Source organism: Mchenga conophoros, linkage group LG8 (assembly GCF_057382185.1).
Source record: "Mchenga conophoros isolate Kocher_MC1m ecotype Shallow Benthic linkage group LG8, M_conophoros_male_GT1.1, whole genome shotgun sequence".
Taxonomy (NCBI): domain Eukaryota; kingdom Metazoa; phylum Chordata; class Actinopteri; order Cichliformes; family Cichlidae; genus Mchenga; species Mchenga conophoros.
Window position 1 is genome coordinate 14,602,402 of NC_140533.1, and position 20,957 is coordinate 14,623,358.

Consider the following 20,957-nt stretch of genomic DNA (forward strand, 5'->3'; position numbering starts at 1 on the left):
TCAGTTTCTAGATGATTAATATGCAAATTATCGTTACCATTGATCAACAACCACCAATAAAAGCTCATTGATCATTGATCAATCACTACTGATCTGAGAACATGAGTACCATTCACAGAGATTTAGGGAATGTCTGCAGTCACAGCGTTGTAAGATGGTGAAAGATGTACCCTTAGGCCCCCTCCTCTATTCAGAGATATGTAAATGGCCTCCTTGACTCTGCGCTCAAACCAGCGTTCCTCCCTGTCCAGGATGTGTACATCCTCATGGTTGAAAGAGTGGCTACTGGTCTGTAGGTGTGAATAGACTGTGGAGTCTTGGCCTAACGAGTTAGCTCTTCTGTACTGTGCCATATGCTTCGCCAGAGGTTGTTTAATATATGTATATATGATACAATGTATAAATCATGGCAATCCTCCTATATTACTCTACTTTGTGCCGGAGGACCAGATCCTAGGGGTAGACCCTATTTTGGCGCTGCATGTTTTAGGATTTAAAATCCACAGAGATGCAGCGTTTAGAGAAAATGCATCTCAACTGTTGTATTATTGTAGGGTCTATTTTACAATATAAATCTCCCTGAGTCGACTGTGTTGTGATTTAGCGCTGTATAAATAAAATTGAACTGGATCGATATTCCTGACACTTAGGGTTTTCACTTAAACAGCAGTTGTCCTTCTTCTCTCCTGGATCACCTGGAGCTTTCTTTAGGTGCTTTCCAATGTACTGCTGGGATAAGCACATTTACTCAGGGCCGTCTTGATATGATGTTCTTCTGCTTCCCTGGCCGCTGTGTCTGTGGACATCTGTGTTCGCTCTGTGTTGTGGCATCCTAATGACACCCATTTTGTGCTCCAGTTGATGATGAGAGTCAAACTTTAAAAACACTGATCACTATGCATTGCTTTATGGTACACATCAACTTTTAAAAGTCCCTCATACTGACAGTTCAAAGAGCAATCACACTTGGTCGCTGCAGAGAGTGGTCCTGTTGCTGAATTTGGGGTCATCCTGTAATCTCTTTCGAACGCTTCCGTGAAAAGAGATGTAACATCATACGAGACCATTCTTTCATCTGCCTCCATAATGACCTCTCTCATCTTCTCAACAACATCCAAGGTGAGTGCCTTCCTCTCTTCCATGCTGATGTTGGATGCTGGGTGCTTTGGATTGCTAAGACAGGCCGAAACTTTCGTCCACAGTTGCTCTGTTTCCACGTCTGCAATGCTGTTGTTTCGAATTGCTGTTTCTGTGTATCAGGGGCTGGGTCTGTGACACAGTATTTTGAGTTCATTTTGTATTTTTGATTTCTTATAGTTGAGTGCTATTCTGGTTTAGGTTTTCATCTATGTCCCTTTGTGTGAGTCTGCTCTTGTTCTCTGTGTCAGTATGACTTGTATTTCTTGTCTGTGTGTTTCATGTTATCAAGCCCGTGTTGTCATGTCTACAAGTATTTTCTTATCTGGATGATTGACCATGCATCAAAGACAACATGACAATATGTTGTATAAAAATGATTTTTTTAATAAACTTATGATAAACTGCTGTTATCTTTTGTTATGGGTTTCCTTTGGGCCTCACCCGTGCACGTTTGAAAAGACAGATCTAAGGTCTCTGTGTTTTATTGCTCCAAGTACTTGTTTAACGAATTGTTTCCTCTAACATCTTTCTAATTATAACTTCATCATATGAAACCAAAAACAATTTTTTTTTACATATTGCAAATGACAAACACTGACGTATGAGAAATACTTTTTATGCAAAGTCACATCACAGAGCTAAAACATTGCATACCCTGTCCATTATTTCTCAAAAAAGCAAGTCACATTTCACAAGTTCAGTTTTTTAAAGCAAGCAAAGTGTTTTTTAACTGTATCTATTGAATTTGAAAAGTTTTACAGTACATGATGGCATGACAATTAGTTTCACTGTACAATGTTTGCAGTAATTTAAATTGAAAGATGAGCAGAAGGATTCCTCACAAAATACAGTATTGTGAGCCTGTTTTCAATGTCTTGACCACAAGTGAGGGAACTATATGAGTGATATTAGACACAGCAAGCTGTTTTTATTCGATCAATCAAATGTAGTAGAATGGACATTTCTACGTACCATGTTCACTCCTAAAACTATCCAGAGGATCTATAGATTTCATATAAATTAAATGTACAACTACATATGTGATCTTTTTTACTCTGGTAGGGTTACGCCTGCATCAGTCCCAGGACTCGGACCATCTGCAGCATTTTCATTTATCATCTGTTTGTATTTGCTCTTGAAGAATCCAGCCTAGGAGTGAAAAAAAAAACCCCACATAAATGTAACAATCGTGCATTAAAAATGAACAAAAATAATCAAGGTATATGAGTAAATATAATAACCATTAAACTATTTTCAACAGGATATGTTCTCTAAAACCTTTATAACTGATTAGTTGAAAAAGTGTAAGAGGAGTCTTTCACCTTATACAGGCCAGCTGTGAGTAAGGCCAGAAAAGCCAACCCTCCCAGACATCCTCCAACGATCTCTTTGGTGAAATCTGGCTCAGGGTAAACTTCTACCTCTGCCTCAATCTGAGAGATGAAGTGACAGGATGTTGATACCAATGAAACTCTTAATAAGTAAAATGAGAGAAAATAATGTGTACACACCTTGCGAACAGGAGGACTGTTGTCAGACCCTGTTGAAAAGTAGATGTACTGGGTTTTGTCGTAATCAAGACTGGCTGTGCTGGTCAAGAGGAATTTAGCAGATTGAAGTCCAATCTAAGAAAAAATGTAAAGCTTAACAGTTGTAAAAAAAAAAAAAATCTTTCATTTAACCCCAAAATCCCTCCAGTTACCTGCTGTATCCATCGTGAACTAATGTTGGCAGAGATTTTGTACGTCGTACTCTGCAGTCTTTCCAGGAACGTGTTGCACTTGAACACTCTGCATGTGGCTACAGAGCAGTCCTGTGATTTAAAGAGAAGATGCAACACAAGCTGTGATCCAGTGTAATGTGATTTTTGTTTGTTTGTTTAAATCTACAATTAGGTTAAATTTGAACAGGTAAAGTGCAGAGGCATACTTACCACCACTTTATCCTTTTGTATCTTCGTAACAAAATCTCTGACACTTGGTTCTTCCTCATCTCCTTTCTGACAGTCTGGAATCTGACATATGTTTGATTTAAGTTTTATTGGTCTTAATTTTACCATATGCATCCATCCACAATAAAGTTATTTGTAGTTTCAGCAGCTAAAACATATATTACATAAATATTACCTGTAGACTGCTCAAATCCACCCAAATGTCTTTTTCACCAAGCCTCACTGGAACCCTGATCACCACAGTGAAATTAAGCGCTCTGATATCATTTGTGACCTAAATGAATGAAGAAAAGGACCAAATGAATTAGAGTTAGGTCTAAATCATACAATAAACTTTTAAAGAGGATAGAAGTTATAGTCTAAGGAGCTTGGAAAGAAAAGCATCTGGACTTCTTTGAGTTGCTTGAAGACGTTTCACCTCTCATCCGAGAAGCTTCTTCAGTTCTAAGGTCAAATGGTGGAGAGTCCCAGATTTAAACCCAGTGGGAGTTTCCCCCCAAAGAGGGACAAATGACCCCTGATGATCCTCTACCTAATCACATGAGCCAAGGTGTGAAAGTTGGTACTGGGTACTCTCCCTTTAAAAGAGCCAAAAGCCTTGCTTTTCACTTCCTCCATGTAAAGGTTGGCTACAATAAGTGACACGGGGGTTTACGACACCAACTGTCTGCCATCTATAATCCAGTTTTGAGATCCCTTCCCAGACGCCTTAACGCCCACTTACATCCTGGGCCATCTGACCTCAGGAAATCACATGATAGGGTGGGGCCAGGTTTCACAATGAGCTCACCTGAAACCCTGGCTGATTGTGACCCACACCCGCTTTCACACCTTGGCTCATGTGATTAGGTAGAGGATCATCAGGGGGTCCTTTGTCCCTCTTTGGGGGGAAACTCCCACTGGGTTTAAATCTGGGACTCTCCACCATTTGACCTTAGAACTGAAGAAGCTTCTCGGATGAGAGGTGAAACGTCTTCAAGGAAACTCAAAGAAGTCCAGATGCTTCTCTTTCCAAGCCCCTTAGACTACGATGACCTGGATGACTGAGAACCTTCACAGACAGATAGAAGTTATATTTTACCTTAACTGACTTTTGGACTGGTTTCTTCAAATCGTTCTTCCCAAATGTGAAATTGTTATAGCTGAGTGAGCTAAACAGACATATTTTGAGGTTTAAATATACATTATGTAATAGAACATTTGTTACTGTGTGATTTCTTTTGTTACAAACATAACAACACACACCTTTCAAATGTCATAAAAATGCTGTATTTTACATCAATCGATTTCTTTTTGTAGAGTTCACTTGTAGATGCATGCTCCTGATTTCCACTGAAAGAGAAAAGAAAAAAAATCTGTTCTGTATCTGTGGTGCTGTTGCATATATTAAGAGTATCTATACCAAAGCAACAGTACCTGGTGGCATTTGCAGTGACAAAGATCTTCCTCTCAAGTTGACTATTGGGTTCAATCCCATAGGAGACAATTAAGGAAGCCTTAAATGAATGAGAGAAATGAGTGACTTCCCTTTGTCTTTAAATTGTGCAAAAGTCAGAAAAAAGAAAGAGATAAAAGATGTTCTGTACAAATACAATTAAAAAAAGAAACAAACCCCAGTTTTGCTCTTGAAAATTGGCTTGTCAATAGTGCAGTCTGTCCTTCCTTGTGACAAACCATCTTCACTGTCCAAGGAGTTGCACTCGATTCGTCCCTTTATTAGGAAAAAAATGACTGCTGAATGGATTGGAAGAGCAGCAGATCAGTGATGAACTGAAACAGACTTGATCCTGATGCTTTACCTGCTGAATCGTAAACTTCCTGTAGGAGAGTCCAGCTGGGTACGTGAGAATAACACGGCTGTTGTAGGAGTTTTCTCCTCTATTCTCCACTGTGACTGTGACATTCAAAAGCTCTTCAATACCCACTTTAACCTCTGAGGATCTGACAGAGTACAAAGCCCGATGAGAACAAGGCAAAACAAGACAAGACTAGAACCATACTAATGTCACAGTATTCCAAATGTAATGCACTTTGAGCTTTGATAAACCATGTTATTTTCCAGCTCAAACAGTAAGGTAAATGGCTTTGCTAAGATACTGATGCTAAAAGTGAAAAAAAAACAAAAACATTCGTCCATTCTTAGTGAGTTAACATTCTAATACTTGCTGGTTCCCCATATGGAAAAGAAATAGAAAAAAACGTATGAAAGACTTTCATCAGATGTGGCCTACTTCATATAGTGAATCATAAAAGGCTTATATGATTTACTCATGAAAGTGGACACTTTCATATATTGTTTTAGTAAGTATCCAAAACATACAAGTTTCGTTTATATAATTATTCCAGGGATCTTATATCTGTTTTCACTCTTGTATGCTTTTCATACAAGTTTCACACAAGACAGATACAAATTGTATAAGATTTATATACATTCTCAGTGACCGTCTTATTGCTGTCCGTCCTCCCGAATCCACCCCATATGGAAAAGATAAATCTTATAAATTTGTATCTGTCTTGTGTGAAACTTGTATGAAAAGCATACAAGAGTGAAAACAGATATAAGATCACTGGAATAATTATATAAACGAAACTTGTATGTTTTGGATACTTACTAAAAAAATATATGAAAGTAATGAGAAAGTGGCCACTTTCATTAGTAAATCATATAAGCCTTATATGATGCACTATATGAAGTAGGCCACATCTTATGCAAGTCTTTTATAAGTTTTTTCTATTTCTTTTCCATATGGGTAGCACAAAAACAACAGTGTCATCAGTTTCAAAAATATTAATAATGGTTGTATAAGGACAAGTTAAGTGACATTAAGTACAACTTGCAAATAACAACACATTTGAAGAAAACAAGACGCACAAGCAAAGCTTAAGTTTTGTACAGTGGTATGCAAAAGTTTGGGCAACCTTGATAATAGTCATTATTTTCCTGTATAAATCGTTGGTTGTTACAATATAAAATGTCAGTTAAATATATCATATAGGAGACACACACAGTGATATTTGAGAAGTGAAATGAAGTTCAGACTGGCGACCTGTCCAGGGTGTACCCTGCCTCTCGCCCTATGACAGCTGGGATAGGCTCCAGCGCCCCCCGCGACCCTGAAAAGGATAAGCGGAAGCCAATGGATGGATGGATGGAAATGAAGTTCATTGGATTTACAGAAAGTGTGCAATATTGTTTAAACAAAATCAGGCAGGTGCATAAATTTGGGCACTGTTGTCATTTTATTGATTCCAAAACCTTTAAAACTAATTATTGGAATTGAACTTGCCTTGGTAAGCTCAGTGACCCCTGACCTACATACACAGGTGAATCCAATAATGAGATAATTTAAGGGGGTCAATTGTAAGTTTCCCTCCTCTTTTAATTTTCTCTGAAGAGTAGCAACATGGGGGTCTCAAAACAACTCTCAAATGACCTGAAGACAAAGATTGTTCACCATCATGGTTTTTAGGGGAAGGACACAGAAAGTTGTCTCAGAGATTTAAGCTGTCTGTTTCCACAGTTAGGAACATATTGAGAAAATTGAAGACCACAGGCTCAGTTCAAGTTAAGGCTCGAAGTGGCAGACCAAGAAAAATCTCGGATAGACAGAAGTGATGAATGGTGAGAACAGTCAGAGTCAACCCACAGACCAGCACCAAAGACCTACAACATCATCTTGCAGCAGATGGAGTCACTGTGCATCGTTCAAGCATTCGGTGCACTTTACACAAGGAGATGCTGTATGCGAGAGTGATGCAGAGGAAGCCTTTTCTCTGCCCACAGCACAAACAGAGCCGCTTGAGGTTTGCTAAAGCACAGTTGGACAAGCCAGCTTCATTCTGGAATAAGGTGCTGTGGACTGATGACACTAAAATTGAGCTATTTGGGCATAACAAGGGGCGTTATGCATGGAGGAAAAAGAGCACAGCATTCCAAGAAAAACATCTGCTACCTACAGTAAAATATGGTGGTGGTTCCATCATGCTGTGGGGCTCTGTGGCCAGTGCAGGGACTGGGAATCTTGTCAAAGTTGAGGGACACATGGATTACACTCAGTATCAGCAGATTCTGGAGACCAATGTCCAGGAATCAGTGACAAAGCTGAAGCGGCGCCGGGGCTGGATCTTTCAACAAGACAACGGCCCGAAACGCTGTTCAAAATCCACTAAGGCATTCATGCAGAGGAACAAGTACATCGTTCTGGAACGGCCATCTCAGTCCCCAGGCCTGAATATTATTGAAAATCTGTGGTGTGAGTTAAAGAGAGCTGTCCATGCTCGGACGCCATCAAACCTGAATGAACTAGAGATGTTTTGTAAAGAGGAATGGTCCAAAATACCTTCAACCACAATCCAGACTCTCATTGGAACCTACACGAAGCGTTTAGAGGCTGTAATTTCTGCAAAAGGCGGATCTACTAAATATTGATTTTATTTCTTTTTTTGTGGTGCCCAAATTTATGCAGCTGCCTGATTTTGTTTAAACAATTATTGCACACTTTCTGTAAATCCAATAAATTTCATTTCACTTCTCAAATATCACTGTGTGATATATTTAACTGACATTTTTATTGTAACAACCAACGATTTATACAGGAAAATAATGACTATTAACAGGGTTGCCCAAACTTTTGCATCCCACTGTAACTGTGCCTCACCTGGTGAAGTTGAAATCCACTTTCAGGTTATCAACGCATTTGTTATCAGTGCCGCAGTTGATCTCAAACCCTAACTGTGGAAGAGAGCATGATGGAAAAGTACACATTATAAATTATTTAAAGACTAAATAAGTGGTTTTATGGTGATCCAATGTGCTACCACATGTAGGTCTACGGGCAATAAAATCAACAAAATAAAACTTTACAAAGACAGAAAGTACAGTTAATATATACACACAAAAAACACAGTTAATAACTGCAACCCTGCACAAATTAAAAGGACTTTGAGTCTGTTTTGTAAACACAGAGCCACAGTAACAGAAACCCCTCCCTTTAGCACACTTCTAATCTAATGGTGGGAACAGTTCAAAAAGCTGCACCTGATCTGATGTGAGGTTTTTTGAGAGACTGAGGAAGCAGTTGTTCTGGAGTTTTATGAACCAAAAGAAGGATTTTTATTTAAATTTTTATTTATAAAGAATGAGAGCATGATGGTAAAGTGTAAAATGCATCATGGACAGAAACAACTGCATTATGCTGCTAACACAACTTCAGCTCTTTGCAATCACCTGCACAGACAACATGCTGATACAAGTACTCAGAGTTATGTTAGCTGAGTGAATGTCGACCTCAGGTCAGCAGCAAGACCCTGAAGTTCAACATGTAACAAACTGATAAGCTGTCAGGCTGCAGCCTCTGCTTCTACCTGTTCATGTTTCTAAAGTAGAATCACCGTGGCGATAGCTTGAAAGTCTCTTTTTGCAGGGTTTCATATTTGCTTTTTGCTGTCAGCTTTGTATTCATACATAAATACTAAGAGGAAGGTCATATGTGTGACTTAAAAACACATTTTTTTTCTGTTTGATATTTATTTCTGAACAGGCAGAAGGCCTTCATGGGCTCAGCTTAAAACATGGCGTCACTGCACTAATGGTGACTCATTTACTTCAAGTACTTGCACAGAAGTCGCTCAAAGAAGTATCAGTCAGTTGCATGCCTACAATAAAATTGATTCAGTAAAGTTAAGAGCAAACCTAAAAGTTTCTCATAACTTCATAAAGACTAGCCTCAGTTGGTCAGCTAATAGGGTTTTTAAAGGTTTACTTACAGGATGAATGGTTGTTGTTTGGGCCTGCGGGGCAAGACTTGGTCTGAGGTTGGTGTTTGAGGCCGAACCATCAAACGTGAATTTGAGCTCATTGGAAAGTTGGTTGAGAGCGTCTTCGGGGCAAGCCTGCAAGAAGAGGTTTAGGTTCAATGTTGGAGGAGTCTTAAAAGTAAAGTTAATTAAACAAAATCTTAAGTTTAATGACTTTTAAGGGCTTTATTTTAAGATTGCTATTAGATCTTACCTCAATGAGGAATTTTACAGGTGAACATTTTTTTATTCCTAAGTCAACAGTAACTGATCCAGACTGCTCTCGTTGTTTCCCACTGATGTAAGCTCGGTTGTTTGGAGGCTTGCGAGTGGCATCCAGTGTTATAGTGTAATCAATCCTTGCTCGAGCTAAAATAGAGGAATAGAATTTGATTTTAATGTTGCAAGTTTCAATACAATAAAATTAAAATGATGTGCAGTGATTGAGAAAAAGAGAGAAGGATGATTAACCTGTGCCGACTGTAGACACTCTGCTCATAGTCAAGCAGATTTCAGCTGTATTCTCTAATGGTTTTGAGCAGTCTACATTCTGTGTAGGGATTTTGTTTGGGCTAAACGATACCTCAGCTCTCACTATTACTATGGGTCTTGATCTGGAAAGTAAAAAGAACACGTGTGAAGGACATGGCAGATGGCTGCCCCTGCCTGAGCCGTGTTCAGACAGAGGTTTCTTCCTGTTAAAGGGGAGAATTTCCTTTTGGAAAGAGAACTTTTGATTTTATCTAATTGTCTGGGTTAAGCTGTGTGAAAGGGAAAATATGGACCTGAGAAATGATATCTAAACTGAAAAGGCAGCTTTAATGCTGAATACTTTCAAAACAAAAACAAAAAAAAAAGCAAGGGATTCAAACCAGAAATCACAGGACTTATTTAAAGGGAATATGCAACAAGGAACAGAGGGAGACTCAGACAGTATAAAACATCAGATAATGATGGAGATTGGAAACAATGAAACAAAACACAACTGAAAATAATAAACAAATTATTCAGAGAGGTAAGTATGAGAATAAAGGGAAACACTGGGGCGCACTAGAAAGTCAGAAACTAAAAACTTAATAAAAATTGAAGTAGGTCTAAATCATACCCCAAACCCCAAAAAATATAAATGCTCTAAATTATTGTAAATGATTTGTGTAATAATTTAACATAAATCATTAAAGCTTTTAATAAAATATATTTGTAAATGTGCCATTCTTATAATAATGAACTTTAGAATGTACCTAAATATTTGACCATTACCTGGACTTACCTCAGTAAGGCAACTCTACCCTTTGAACCCACCGCTAAGTCAGGCAGTTCATCACCACTCTGGTCAAAAGACGACTGACTGATTGACACGCCAAAGAACTTCAGTCCTGACTGGACCTCAGAGCCAGTAATTCTCTGAAATATTTTAATTAATCAGATTTCGTAAAATATTGACTTTACTTGATAGATGAGTTTAGACATCTTTGTGAGGTCTTTGATGTTGTGTACCTGTGAGTAAGTAGGACTGATTCCTCCTCCTTCACCATTAAATATGTAGACGCTGCCTTCACCATTATTCTCCAAAGGTGCTCCAACTGCCAAATCCATGAATCCATCTGAGTTTAGATCAGGCAGCACAGCAAGAGAAGAGCCGAACCTTCCTTTGACAGCTGCATGTCCTCTTAGTATTAACGGATCATCAAAATTACACTCCACAATCTGAAAGCAGGAGAGTGAATATTTTATAGTTAATAAAAATTTGACAAATAAACCGATTAATTTAATTGGATTAGATAAAACTGTGATTTACCAAACCAGTTAGTCTGCAAACATAAACTCTTCCCTCTCTATCAGGCTCCATGTACATTGGGGCTGATATGAAGATCAGATCAGTGATGTCATCATTATTTATGTCCATGGTACACACCTCTGCCCCGAAATATGCACCAGTCTGATACTGTGTAAGGAAGATATGATTATTTTTGTATCTGAGATCATTTCTATGGAAATTATAATTTAATTCATATCTGTCTTAATACAAATGCATACCTGTGATGAAAAGGGCTCAATCTTTTGGTTTTTCAAGTTTTCTCTGTTAACAGCAAACACAACTCCTCTGTGTTTATATCTTGGAGCACCAACAACTGTCAGAGAGCCATGCCAGGATTTAGCAATCGCCATGGAGTAACCTAGAATTTTGGTTTTCAAAAGGAGAAGGCAGATTAAGATTCCTGATTAATCCTATTAAATTATGTCTGTTATGCAAACTCTTCAGTGTGTTTGTGTCAAAGAATTACAGCAGAGCGGTTTATATACATGATCACATGTGTATGAGTTAGATTGTTAAAGCTGTAATATTCTTACCAAGATAGCTGTCAGGCTCCAAAGACACATCCTCATATGTTTTCACCTTCTGGCCTCCAGTTGTGTATTGCACGTAGCCTCCCTTCCACTGGTTTGCACCAACAATAGACGTCTGAATTCCCTACAGTGCAGACAGGAAATACATTTTATATACAATTTATTTTACATTTAAAATCTGGAATGTGTTTAACCTGTATTTGCCATTAGAACTTAAAAACTGCCACAAAGGCACATGTGAATCTTTCTTTCTATGACTAGACTGTCTGGTGAGTTTCAGGTAGTTTTAATTACCTCGGGCACATAAACTGCACTGAATCCCTCTTGAGACATTTCCATTTTCAGTGACTCTCCACTGCTTTGAGATCCTGTAACAGAAAAATAAATGAGAAGGTAAAAGACAGACACGATGAGTCAAATTCAATTTGAAGATTAATTTCTTTTATTATGCTTCAAGTAATTATTTAACCTCCTAGGACCTGGCATCCACATATGTGGACATCACATTTTGGGTTATTTAGACTCAATTTTGCTCTACATGGGCCTGATATCCACTGACGAGGACATTATACTGCTACTGTTCTATCAAAATTTTAAACAAATATCCTCATATGTGGCTCTTATTTTTCTTAAAAACAAAAATAATGTAAAAAAAAATAATCTGGCAATTCTTTGTTTTTTCATTCATCTGGCCCCAATATGCCCAAATATCAAAGAGAAATTAAAAATGCATGTCGTGGAAGAGTTCTGGTCTTAGGAGGTTAAAAATTTTTTTTACAGTTTATTATATAACTACTGAGCATTTATTGCTCATTTTACAAAATGTAAAGTTACATTTGCTTTTACAGGTGACTTTACTGAATACAGTACAATAAAGTTAATACAATGTACTAATTTTAGTTGCTTCTTATTGTAGCATTTTACACAACAAATGAAAGTTAACTGCTTCAATTCCAGAAGGACACAGATCCTCATAATGAATGTGAAAAAAATCCCTTGTGAATAAGTGAGCGGCTGAAAGTAGCATTTATTACAGTGCAATTATTTTAATTTTTGAAACATTTACAGGAATTTTAACAAAGTTGTAACAATAAATTTATGTTTGTACCTTCGATTGAGAAAATTTTGTCCTGCAGATTCTGTCTTATTACTTCAAGTGCGTCGAAGTTCTCCACTTGAAAGACGTGTTTGTTTGAGGGAGACGATGCAATGGTGCGCAGTTCTCTTTTGGCATCAGGGTTAGCAAATGCATTCCCCACCTTGTTGACAAATATGTTTGAGTCCTCATACTACAAAAATTATTTGCTCACTTTATTAAAATACATTCGTTAAACTTCACTTGATTTACAAACAGGTTTTAAACTCTCTAACACTGAATAGAACCTAAATCCATGATAACATTTATGTCATGCTATGAAATAGTTTTTACACATATTTTTTCCTCTACTAGCTGTATTTGTATTACACACATATCTCATGTTTCCATTAGTAATTCAGCTTTTTCATTTAAGAGACTTCATTTAAATTTTACATGGTCAGTGAGTTTGGCTTTGATTTAAATAAATGCACTACATGTACATTATATGGTGCATATACAAATGTGTGGCCAGCATGTAACCAAAACTCCTAATCTTTGAATTCGGGTGTCTTCGGTCATATCACTACAGGCAAAAAAAAATTCAATCCCTTAGCCATGCAGTCTGAATTTACAAATATTTGTGAATGAGTGAGTCATTCTAAAGAGCTCACTGAATTTAAGTGTAGTACTGTAATATGATCGCACTGCTGCAACAAGTCACCAAATTTTATTTGGTCTGCCTGTATATTTCATGATTGACTTTAAGTGGTATTATTCCAAAGTGGAAACATTTAGACAAAAGCTGTGCGACAGGAATTTCATAACATTGGTTTCTACGGCCAAGCAACTTCAGGAGCTGTAGTGAGTGAGTGGTTCAGGACTTTTCTCCCTATAGTGCAGCATAATGTGACTGTAGTGTGACAACTGAATAAAACTCATTATTATAAAACTCAACATACTGCAGGTTTAAATAATGGAAGTACTTACCCCAATAGCAAATCGAACAATGTTTTTACTCTCTGCTAGCTGTGCTGCACCTCCCAGATCAGTCCGATCATGAGATTGTCCATCAGTAATTACTATCAAGACCTTCTTGACATTTTGTCTGGAACCTCTTTGTGGTGTGAAAACATTGTTCCTGTCAAATAAAAAAAATCAAAATAATTTCAAAATATTGTTTTACAGTTGATCTTGTAACTTATACACAACCAGGTAAACTGCATTAATATTATTATTTCTGCATGTCATTCTCTTTGGCAATTTTTTTAACTTTTGCACAAATCAACCTAATACAAGTTTGTTTGTTTGTTTGTTTGTTTGTTTGTTTTTTCAAATTAAACTCAGCAAATATTTGAATTTAGCCAGTTGGGGCCATATCATCTTCTCTGTAGAAGATGACACTCTGAAGCACAAGTTTGTGTACAGTGTGTCTTTTAAAAGGCTTCCCTCAGTCATACAGTCCACACAGTACTTAATGTGATCAGATTTATGGAAAAAAATCAACTGGACAATAATGTATCTGCACTTCTTCACTATTATAACTGCATTATTTACACAACATATCTGATGGCCTCGGCTGTGTAAGTAGCTCCCTCCTGTTGACTGATGTCATTGATGTCAGTCTCCACTGATCCAGATGAGGAAAGTTTCTTAAAGTAAAAGTGAACCTCAGGTGAAGTAGAGAACTGGGAAACAGAAAACTGAAAAAGAGAGAAAAAATACTTAATAGAAATAAAAATGTAGCTATTTTATGTCTTTGCCATGATTTTACTGACAGAGGGACAACAGCTGCTCACCTGTGTGTCACTTGAGAGAAATGATTCGATTAGATCTTTCACAAATTTCTTCATTGTTTGAAAATCAGTATTATCTACACTGCCTGAACCATCCAACAGAAAGGCAATGTCTGCTTGTGTTCTACACTCTGTCAAAGAGATGGATTCAAAATTATATTGTTTTAAACTCATATAATGCAAGCAAAAGGATTTTGTACCTTGGTAAAGGGTCAGTGAATACCACACATTTAAACATAGTCCCTTTAAAGTGTCCCCTTCGAACATTTTAGAGGACATCACTAAATGTAATCAGGTACCAGGAGTAATGATATACATGGTGTGTGTGTGTGTGTGTGTGTGTGTGTGTGTGTGTGTGTGTGTAAGAGAGAGACAGAGACAGAGACAGAGAGGCAAAGACAATTTACTGTTACCTTGAATAGAAGAAGGTATGGGTGGTCTGATCCTTTTGAAACTTTCCATCTGAAAGCACACACCGTTGTACATGGTGATACTTCTGCAGTCCTTCGGAATGGTTGGACCACACACCTGAGAGGAGACAAAGCCAAGATGCCATAATTCAGCAGGTTGAGTATTTTTTGCCACTTAAACAATTATTAATTGTGTGGATGCTTTAAGCATCCACACTATTGAGTTCCTCTTGGGACTTCCGTACACTTTTTGGCACTTAACTACTTCCACAATTTTCAGCCGATTTTCACCGTTCAAATTTTAAAATATTCTGCTATTTCTGCTAATTCCTGCTATGTCTTTTGGTATTTTTCACTATTATACTTTTTAAAATATTAAGCTTAATTTGTCCCATTGAAATGAATGGGAAACTTCTACAATTCTGCTAAAATTTGCTTGTTTCTGAAACTTAACTACTTCCTCATATTTTCACGTAGAACAACCATTCAAACTTTAAAATGTTCTCTTCTGCTAAAATTTGCTTGTTTCTGAAACTTAACTACTTCCTCATATTTTCACGTAGAACAACCATTCAAACTTTAAAATGTTCTCAAATTATTGGGCTATTCAGGTATGATTCAGCTTTTTCAAATCTTTTACCGTTTTACCTTTATGCCTCTTAAAGTTTTGAGTTGCAAAATTGTGATTTTTCACAAAATACATGCGTTGTTATGGTTGCTATGCACTTGGCTTCCAGTCTGCCACTGAAGGTTTTGCAGTCTTCTCTTCATGTCCGAACAACTTCTTGCTACTTGCTCAATCTTCACTCAACTTCCACAAATTATACATCAAAACGTAGGTATTTTTGCTGGGTTTCCGAAAATGTCACTATCATTGTTGTGGGATTTATAGAATTTTGGCAAATCTCCTCAGACCAACACAAAGTCGCAAAACTCTCCATAGAAAGTCAATGGAGAGCTTGTTCAAAATCACCGCTTGATTTCTGTAATGAGAGGCATATTCGAATCGTCATATCTCCTTAACGAAGCAAAGTTAAGACATAAGGCTTGTCCTGGTATATCTTCAGACACTCCTGACGCTCACAATTCAAGAATTATTTTCTCACCTATTACCGTTCTGAAATGAGTTAGACTTGTTTGAGGGTAGGAAATTCGTCCTTCGCTCAGATTTCTTCAGATTTCAAACTCTGGAAATGAACCACTTTTTTCTCTCGTCATATCTTTTTAATGGATTTCCACAGAGACCTGAAAATTTCCATGATTGTTCACCAAAGCGTGCTGTCTCTTACGGTGAAAGAATGATATTGATACTCCAAATAGATTTAGAGTTAGAAAGCGTTGTTTGAGGGCAAGTCAAGGCAGTTTTTGCTTTGCTCTACTCAGTTATGGTGCATTAGAAGTCAATTATCTTTAATAATTCATATTTTAATGATAAATTGTCAACACTTTAAGATTCCCCCATCTCTTCTGAACAAAACGGTGTAAGAATGACCGTTCTAGCCCCTACGGTTAGGAAATTATGGTCATTTGTTTGAGGGGAGTCGTCATTATGAGAAATAGACTGCAAAAATCCTGTCTCTCTGTGCTGCGTGCACCTGTTTTGGCGGGAAAAAGTGCACAGGCTCTCTGATTGGTGGATTCAAATTCAGCAGCTCCAAGGCTGCTTGACTGAGCTAGAAGCTTACTTCTCTGTGTGTGTGTGTGTGTGTGTGTGTGTGTGTGTGTGTGTGTGTGTGTGTGTGTGTGTGTGTGTGTGTGTGTGAGAGAGAGAGAGAGAGAGAGAGAGAGGAAGCCTTTTTACGGGATGATCTCATTGTAAGATTCAAATTCAATATATTTAGACTGGTTGACTGAATTGGATCTTGTGTGTGTGTCTCTCTGTGCATGTGTGTTTCCATATGTGTCCATATTTGTGATTGTGTGGCTGTTATATATTTTTTTGCTGATTTTTTTTTCATTTAACAAGTATATTTGAGGGACCCTCAGGATGTTCAGCATTTTTTCAGCTGTCCATTTTGCTTTTCCAATTTTTCTGTTTAACTTATTACTATTGTGCTAAGTGGTGTGTGTGTGTGTGTGTGTGTGTGTGTGTGTGTGTGTGCGTGTGTGCGTGTGTGTGTGTGTGTGTGTGTTGTGTGTGTGACAGAGAGAGAGAGAGAGAGAGAGAGAGACAGAGAAAGCCTTTTAATGGGATGATCTCATTGTAAGATTCAAATTCAATATATTTAGGCTGAGGAATTCAAATCCACAAATCAGGGCCTACACAGCTTCCCAGGCAGCCAATCATATATGTGGGCTCAGGCATTCAAATTTGCATATTGGGGAATTCGTGGCTTCTAAGTCAACAAGTCATCCATGTCATATATCTCTAAAAATTCATATTTTAATGATAAATTGTCAACACTTGAAGATTCCCCAATCACTTCTGAACAAAACGGTGTAAGAATGACCTTTCTAGCCTCTACGGTTAGGAAATTATGGTCATTTGTTTGAGGGAAGTTGTCACTATGAGAAATAGACTGCAATAATCCAGTGTCTCTCTGTGCTGTGTGTGTAAACAGAAGCACCTGTTTTGGCGGGAAAAAGTACACAGCCACTCTGATTGGTGGATTCAAATTCAGCAGCTCCCAGGCTGCTTGACTGAGCTAGAAACTTACTTCTCTCACTCTGTGTGTGTGTGTGTGTGTGTGTGTGTGTGTGTGTGTGTGTGTGTGTGTGTGTGTGTGTGTGTGTGACAGAGAGAGAGAGAGAGAGAGACCAACTTTAGGGCAGCATCTCATTGTTGGAAAAACATATAATATATTTAGACTGGTTGACTGGCATAGACCCTCTGTGTGTCTCTCTCTCTGTGCATTTGTGTATACATATTTGATTTTATGTGTAATTGTTGGCTGTTCCTTCTTGTTTTTTAATTTATTTTTATTTCTTTTTTTTCCACATGTGAACAACAATTAGTTTTGAGGGAACTTAACCATATTCTGTTTTTTTTTTCATCTTGTCATTTAACTTTTCCAATATTTCTACTTCAGTTATTGCTATTCTGCTCAATCATAGTATTTGTTCTAAATCATTGTTATTATGCTATATTGTAGTATTTCTGCTAAATCATTGTATTTCTACTATATTATATTTTTCTTTCTAAATATAGCATTTCTGCTATATAATTGTATTTCTGCCAAATTATAATATTTGTGCTAAAACATAGTCTTAATTTAAAATTACAATATTCATAGGTCATCACAGTGTCTCTGGTAAATCACAATATTTCTGCTATGTTGTACTATTTTTCTAAATCATAGTGTTTCTGTAATGTTTAAGTATTTTTGGCTAAATATATTCTTTCTGTTATCTTATACTATTTCTCCTAAATTCTTGTATTTTTGAGAAGTTATCATGTTTCTGGTAAGTTACAATATTTCTGCTAAGTTCTGCTATGCTATTGTATTTCTGCCAAGTATTATGTTTCCTCTAAGATATTGCAGTTCTGCTAAATTATTACATTTTAGCAATGTTCCTTTGCTTCTGCAAAGTTTTTACAATTTCTGCAACTTTTCAGCTTTTTCAGCTACTTTTTGCATACAGCTTCAGCTTTAAGCATCCACACTGCATTTTCGCAGGAAATGCAAATTTTTCTAGTTCTATATAAAATCAAACAAGAAATTCCGACACAACTCTTTAAAATCTGCTAACTTTTAGTCTATTTAAAGAAGAGAGAGGGAGGCAGAGAGATAGAGAGATATAGAGATAGAGATAGATATAGAGAGATACAATCACTGGTAATGTCTGCAGTTAAGTAACTCACCACAGTGTTTTGTGCTGTCGGGTCACTTTTCATTGACAAACCAAGCGACATGTTGACTGCAAACTCTGGTGCTGTATTGAAAGCATTACAAATGTGTTAAAACACTCCTAAAATACACTTTGTGTAAGGAAGAAAACAATATTCAAATTGAGAACTACAAAGTGCCACAATTCATGAATTGGCATGATAAATATTTTCAAAATGAAGGAACGCAAAACAAAACTCAGTTTTACTTTTCTTCGTCACTATTGTCAAAATTTAAGAAATGTTTTCTTGTTTGTATCAAGAAAACAGTTGGAAAGTTTATTTCATTTTTAAGGCTGAACGTTACATACTAAGATATCTAATATGGAAATCTACTGTAACTGTGATTTGATTTAAACAAATGTATGCGACAGGATCTATGGATATCTATTTTTATGGCAAAATACTATCCGAGTTTTAGCACATTTAGAAATGAATGGTTACCTACCTTGAAATTGTATATTTTGGCAGTTTTGGGAAGAGGTTTTGCAGCTGTATATTTTCCCTCTTCCGTTTTGTGAATGCTGTTCCAGTGGAGCACTGACGAGCAAACTAACAAAATAAATCCAGTCAATCATGTAAGTCTAGAAAGCAAACTCTAATTAAATAAACTCCATATGTCCATATAGCACAACAGAGATGGTAAATAAAAAAAAAAAGAAATAGCAGTAATGTTAAACATGCAGCTGTAAACCCGCTTTCAACATAACAATGCATGTCCTGACTTACTCTGATTGTCTTTGCACCACCTGGTAGCCAAAACCAGCAGCAGAGTTACTCAGGGTCTTCCAAGCCACGGGATCAATATTGAAACCAAGTGCAGCTTTTAACACTGAGAATCAAAGAAGGAAGAGCATCAATAACATTTTTAGAGCCACTGTAAAGGATGATAATGTCATTATAGCATCTCTAATTATAATTGTTTATATGCAGTATAAGAGTAAGAAGCAACTAATTCAGTCGATGAGTTGGTTTAATTCTTTTCTTAACTGCAGATTTCTTTCATTAACACTAGGAAGCGCCAAAGTCACATATCAATACAGAAACTTAAACATTTTCTGATATGATTACTGTACAGTGAAAATCTCATACCACTGCAACCATGCATAACAAAGTCTTTGTTCAGTATCAGTTATTTATTTCTGTTAAACAAAGTCTTCCGTTTTTTTAGATGTTAAAAGCAGTCAGTATGACACTGTATAATGCTAACTTGCATGCAGCAGTATTCAACAACAACAACAGCAGCTTCATGATTTTGTAGTTTCCAGAATCTAAAAATATTTAATATTTATACCTCATCAGCATGAGACTCAACTTCTGTTTCTTGTTATGGCCTTAGAAGAGTTAAATAAAAGACTCTCATAGGATCCCCTCAGCATTTATTCACTCTTGCATATGCTATTTACATTAAATATAAAATATAACCACAGTAGGAAAGTTGGGTGCAGTGTCAGAATACCATACAGTAAGTAAGCCTCACATTTTCTGTAGACCTCAACAAAACAGGCAGGTCTATATAATGACTTCATAACTTCATACAATGATTATTTTGGATTATTTCAGCTTGTTTTAATCAAGTTTAATCATTTATTAATAATCAAGAATTTATCTTTTTATAATGATGACTTATGAAATACTTTTTCACTCAGTACACTTCTATAACAGAGAAACATCTTGGTAATGAAGCTATTTTTACAGTCAGAAGTTACACATACAGTCACTGAGCTTATGGTAGTTTGGTTCACAGGGGATAAAATATAAGGAAATGAGCTCTACAAAAGTATTCCGAAAAATATAGGTACAGGTTCACTAACTAACAATCAATGTTAGATCTTAACCCTTTCACGCATAGTGGATTTCAATACACTGGACAGCTATTCAAAGGCTGTTTTCTTGTATTTGTGTCAGTGTTGATGGTTTACTTGCACATAAACCACTCTACTGGACACTGATGTTTCACTCCATACACATCAGTTGCTCATCTAAGTGAACATGTAAAAACCTCTTTGAAAAATACATGTTTAAAAAATGAAGTTCAACAATCTTTTTTTTTTCATGCCTAAAGGTAAAAATAATTTAAAAACAATCCTGATTAAAGTTGTCACGATTCATGCATGAAAAGGTTAATACTACTCATTGTACTTTTTTTAAATTTAAAATGTGTCTCTGCTATATTTACCATTAAAATAGCAGTCATATTTCTACTGTTTGCAGACATTGATAATTGATAATAATTGAGAATAAATCTGAAGGCACCAGTTTGTCTTACCTGACAAGAATAATGTAGCACTGATTATCCAGTCCATTTTGTCACTCCCAAGGAAAGAGGGTAATGATAGATGAACGTGAACCTACTTCTGCTGATAGTGTGAGCTGAAATCAAAAATGCAGAACTCATAAAGCAACCTCTCAAAGCTAAGACAGTCAGTTAGAGGAACTCTTATGTAGGAGTTGCTACAGTATTAATAACACTGTGTCTTTGATGCTACACAACACTGTGGTGGTGTCGTTTACATTTTATCTAAAAAATCATCAACTTGGTTTTAATTAAACAATAAAAACAGATATAACAAACAAGATTGGAAGTTTATTACTTTTGGAGCCACAAGATGAA

General features: G+C 36.7%; 1 protein-coding gene across 1 annotated transcript; it reads right to left on the reverse strand.

The window, feature by feature from the left end:
- Window positions 1-1,513: 1,513 nt before the first annotated feature.
- LOC146568402 (integrin alpha-M-like) lies at window positions 1,514-20,687 on the reverse strand. The gene is made up of 30 exons (XM_085284453.1): window positions 20,613-20,687; window positions 19,073-19,175; window positions 18,792-18,895; window positions 18,320-18,390; window positions 14,521-14,635; window positions 14,111-14,238; window positions 13,869-14,014; window positions 13,302-13,452; window positions 12,345-12,495; window positions 11,531-11,604; window positions 11,240-11,360; window positions 10,925-11,064; window positions 10,686-10,832; window positions 10,385-10,594; window positions 10,158-10,291; window positions 9,359-9,501; window positions 9,102-9,256; window positions 8,858-8,983; window positions 7,750-7,823; window positions 4,891-5,032; window positions 4,704-4,802; window positions 4,508-4,587; window positions 4,337-4,423; window positions 4,173-4,242; window positions 3,267-3,365; window positions 3,074-3,154; window positions 2,843-2,953; window positions 2,652-2,765; window positions 2,463-2,573; window positions 1,514-2,289 (listed from the first exon to the last, which is right to left on the reverse strand). The coding sequence occupies exons 1-30, from the start codon at window positions 20,647-20,649 to the stop codon at window positions 2,191-2,193; spliced, it is 3,423 nt and encodes a 1,140-aa protein (XP_085140579.1). The 5' UTR covers window positions 20,650-20,687; the 3' UTR covers window positions 1,514-2,190.
- Window positions 20,688-20,957: the final 270 nt, after the last annotated feature.

Coding starts and splice junctions, on each gene's coding strand:
- LOC146568402 (XM_085284453.1), bottom strand. CDS start 20,649: ATGGACTGGATAATCAGTGCTACATTATTCTTGTCAG. Junction 10,292..10,384: donor TCAGTCCTACTTACTCACAG/GTACACAACATC, acceptor AAAATATTTCAG/AGAATTACTGGCTCTGAGGT. Junction 9,257..9,358: donor AGTGTCTACAGTCGGCACAG/GTTAATCATCCT, acceptor CCTCTATTTTAG/CTCGAGCAAGGATTGATTAC.